Below are 3,693 nucleotides of genomic sequence, written 5' to 3' on the forward strand. Positions count from 1 at the left end.
ATATACACACATATATATACATATATACATACATACATACATACATACATACACACACATAGACACACAGACTCACAGATACATAGACACACAGACACACAGACACACCAACACACACACACACACACACACACACACACACACATATATATATATATACTATTTATACTATATATATAGATGTATGTATATATGTAGACGTATATATTTATAACATGAAAGTGAAACACAACTTTGAATGATAGACTACACAATAAATATCACATTGTAAGGCAGAGACACCCATACATACCAGCTGCGGGCTGGTCGTTGCTAGGATACATGCTGGAGCTGTTATCCTTCGTTTTACCTTTCTTGCTCTTCTTCTTCTTCTCTTTCTTTGGCTCCGGTTGACTTGCCGACGCCTTCAGTGACTGCACCAACAAACCGCAGAGAAGCGCGTTAGCAAATCTGACGCTTGCCCCTTTGGGTCACTTTCAAAAGCCAAATACATTTATGCAGATCAGGCCCACTCACCGGACATTATACCGGTTCACGTTTACGTATAACTACCTTTGGATGTTTCTGTTCAAACCAAAGTGTATCAAGTCATAACCGTGGACGCTGGAAGCATAGAAGCTCTACAATGACGAGAAAGAAAAGAATAGACAATACACACACACACACATGACTATAGATGACTATCATCTTAGGAGGAGGCCCTTTAAAGGGTAAGGAATCCTAGTACTACTAGCAAGAGGAGAAGCGGGTGGGTAGGCGGAACAATGAGAAAAAACAATAGAGGGCTACTGAGTAATCGACCTGAAATTAAAAGGTAAAATACGACCAGACAGTGAGAAGTGCGTACGTATGAAATATTGTACTGTCAATGTAGTCTGGTTTTTTGATAGCTGGTTAGACACCTGGCATCTCATGATCGCTGGCCTGTATACTGAAAGTACACGCGCCCTTCACAACCTGTAGTGGACTTCAAGGCGATAAATAGCTGACACGCAGATTAACGCCCAGAATCCACGCTACAACAGAAAGGGTCAGTACACGCACCTCTTCAATGGCCTTGGCTAGATCCATATCTTCCTGAGCCTCGATTTCCGCGCGGGTGCTCACCTGTGAGGTTGGCGATACATAGTAAACAAGGATTGGTAAGACATTGGACCTGATACCTGTTCCGAGGCCGAATCGGTCACAAGTATGTCTCAAAGCATGCTGATAGTATGCCGTAACACGTATGCTTGGCCATAACTTGAAAGCGTACCGCGGATTGTGTGGGAATGGGTCGATTGTTGTGTCAATTCTCAATGCACAGCAAACACGAGACCGGAGAACACGCATAAAACCAAAGGCAAACAATCAGACGATGTGGATAGCAGTACAAACAATGCCGCAGTATGTGGCTTTGACACCTTGCACCCATGGCGTGGGTAGTCGTAGCCTTAACCTACCGTCTGGGTGGACAGCCACTACCTCACAAGCACTTCACTACCAGAACTACGAGCTACGCACCAGCACTATCCCGACCGTTTACTACCATGCCATGACCCTATATTCTAAGTATGCATCAGCCCACTCACCACTGAGACGCATGGTTCCGGTAGAGTGCAATCAATAGGTCTACAATTGCAGACTATTGTATCACTCTGGATAGACCCACAGCCTCATAGCCATACCACGACAAGAACTGGTAAATATGCACAACCACTGTTCCGACACTGCCGGCTATCTACTACACCATCATCCAATACAATGTGTACCAACCCACTCACCGCAGTGACGCGTGGTTCCGGCACCTTGCGTTCGCTGGGTGGGTAGTCGTAGCCTTCTTTCCTCAGTTTGTGGTACAGCGCCAACAGTCGCGAGAAGGATGAATCGTTCTGCACATCGAGGCACATGTTCTGTAGTGTTTCCTTGATCGCGTCACACACCCTGGGCGGCGTCATCGACTGAGAGAGGACAATTAACCAGGAGTGGCGTGAGTGGCGTGAGTGGCGTGGGAGTGAATATGGATACACACGTGGTTGCGATGTAAGCGGAGTACTATTTGATATGATATAGATATGAGTGGCTACACATGAATATTAAGGCACACACACAGCCGGGAACCACTGGGTACAGTTATGGGCTGCATAGGATACAGACGAAACACTGTAGCGGAAAGACAGGAACATGCGTGCAAAGAAAGCGGTCCGGTCCAGGCGTAGCTCACACAAGACACAGAACTTCAAGACTTGTTTAGAACTTTGCACCCCCCAAAAAAGTCTATAATCCAAAGCAGCTGTAGTGTATCAAAAGCGATCCTTATTTTTCTGCACCATCTGAACCTGCCCGAGAAGGTTAGCAAGACTAGTATGCATGTATATCCACGTATATCTCATGCATTGTTGGCCGTTTGACGGCACAGGTCCAGCCTTAATTTAATGACCGTGATTCTGAATGTATGAATGTGTACGTATATGTATACACCTTTTCAGATTGCACATCAGAATGCATGGGATCCACACACCCCTCCATCAACCATAGTCAATCACGTTCTCTTTTCAAATAAGGAGTGGTATATGCACAGCGGTGTGCATGTAGCCATGATCGTAACATGGGAGGATAGTTTAGTCATGTGCTACAGCCAATTCTAGATACTAGTCTCAGCCCACCTGCGCACCGATTACGCGAGTGTGTCGAGCAACACTACTTGCACAGTTGGCGATACATGCATCACACCACGCATCAGTGCACGTTTACGAGGTAGTCTGACGTATGTGCACGTGGGTACATACGTATGCGCGTAGGCCATGCAAATATAGGTACAGCAGGGTGGTCATATGATGTATTGCTACTAGCAGCAAGACGTACGTACCCTGGTCTGTAGGAGTCTATATATCTCGTCAACCAGCGGTTCCTGTGCGCATTCGACTTTGAAGCATCGTCCTCCGTTGTTGAAGGCCCCTTCCAATAGCTTAACCGCATTATAGCCTGTGGTAGGGTTCGGGTTGTTCATGCGCTTCACAATGGCGATTAAAGCTTCCTTCGCACTGGCACCTAGGAACGAGCGGAATAGATTCATATGGACATATGAACAACTGTCGAGGTCTTGAAGATAACTCTCAGATGTTTAGAAGTGGGTGAAAGTTTACCTTCATAAAAACTTTAAAGGACAAGGATCACTACGGTGTAGGTGATTATACTAGTCAAAATTCGCACACAAAATTACCAAAAAGTATACGTTAATACGAACGTATTGCCATAAAAACATACCTTTAATATCAAAATTAACTTTTATATCTTTGCGCGTACAACAATATATATGTACATCTATACATATGTTAACCATACGAGATATCAATGTATACATATACGTGTTTGATAGCATATAAATAAATAAATTTAAATATGTTTGAGGGTATGGATTCATACATGCGAATGAAACAATAAAACCAGCATGTTTACAAAATTATGTATATGAAGTCGGAGATAATCGGAAAAATATTGGAAATACAAATATGCACAATCACTTTAAATGTAAGGAAAGAAACATATACATCAAATTTCAGAATAAAACAACACAATGTTACATAGAAAACACATGTAATACACACACACAAATACAAACAAATAAACAGACACAACCAAAAAAACAAACAAGAACGATATATCCACGCACGCACACGCACATGCACACGCACACAAACACACACACACGTA

The 3,693-nt window shown here is 43.6% G+C and overlaps 1 protein-coding gene across 1 annotated transcript; it reads right to left on the reverse strand.

Moving 5' to 3' along the window:
• Positions 1-260: 260 nt before the first annotated feature.
• Positions 261-413, reverse strand: SARC_08847 (hypothetical protein; the record flags this gene model as incomplete). Its single annotated transcript, XM_014297162.1, has 1 exon — positions 261-413. A coding segment is annotated over one exon (153 nt), but the record flags the coding sequence as incomplete, so codon positions are not given.
• Between the last annotated feature and the right edge of the window lie 3,280 nt (positions 414-3,693).

Source organism: Sphaeroforma arctica (assembly GCF_001186125.1).
Source record: "Sphaeroforma arctica JP610 unplaced genomic scaffold supercont1.838, whole genome shotgun sequence".
NCBI classification, from domain to species: domain Eukaryota; class Ichthyosporea; order Ichthyophonida; genus Sphaeroforma; species Sphaeroforma arctica.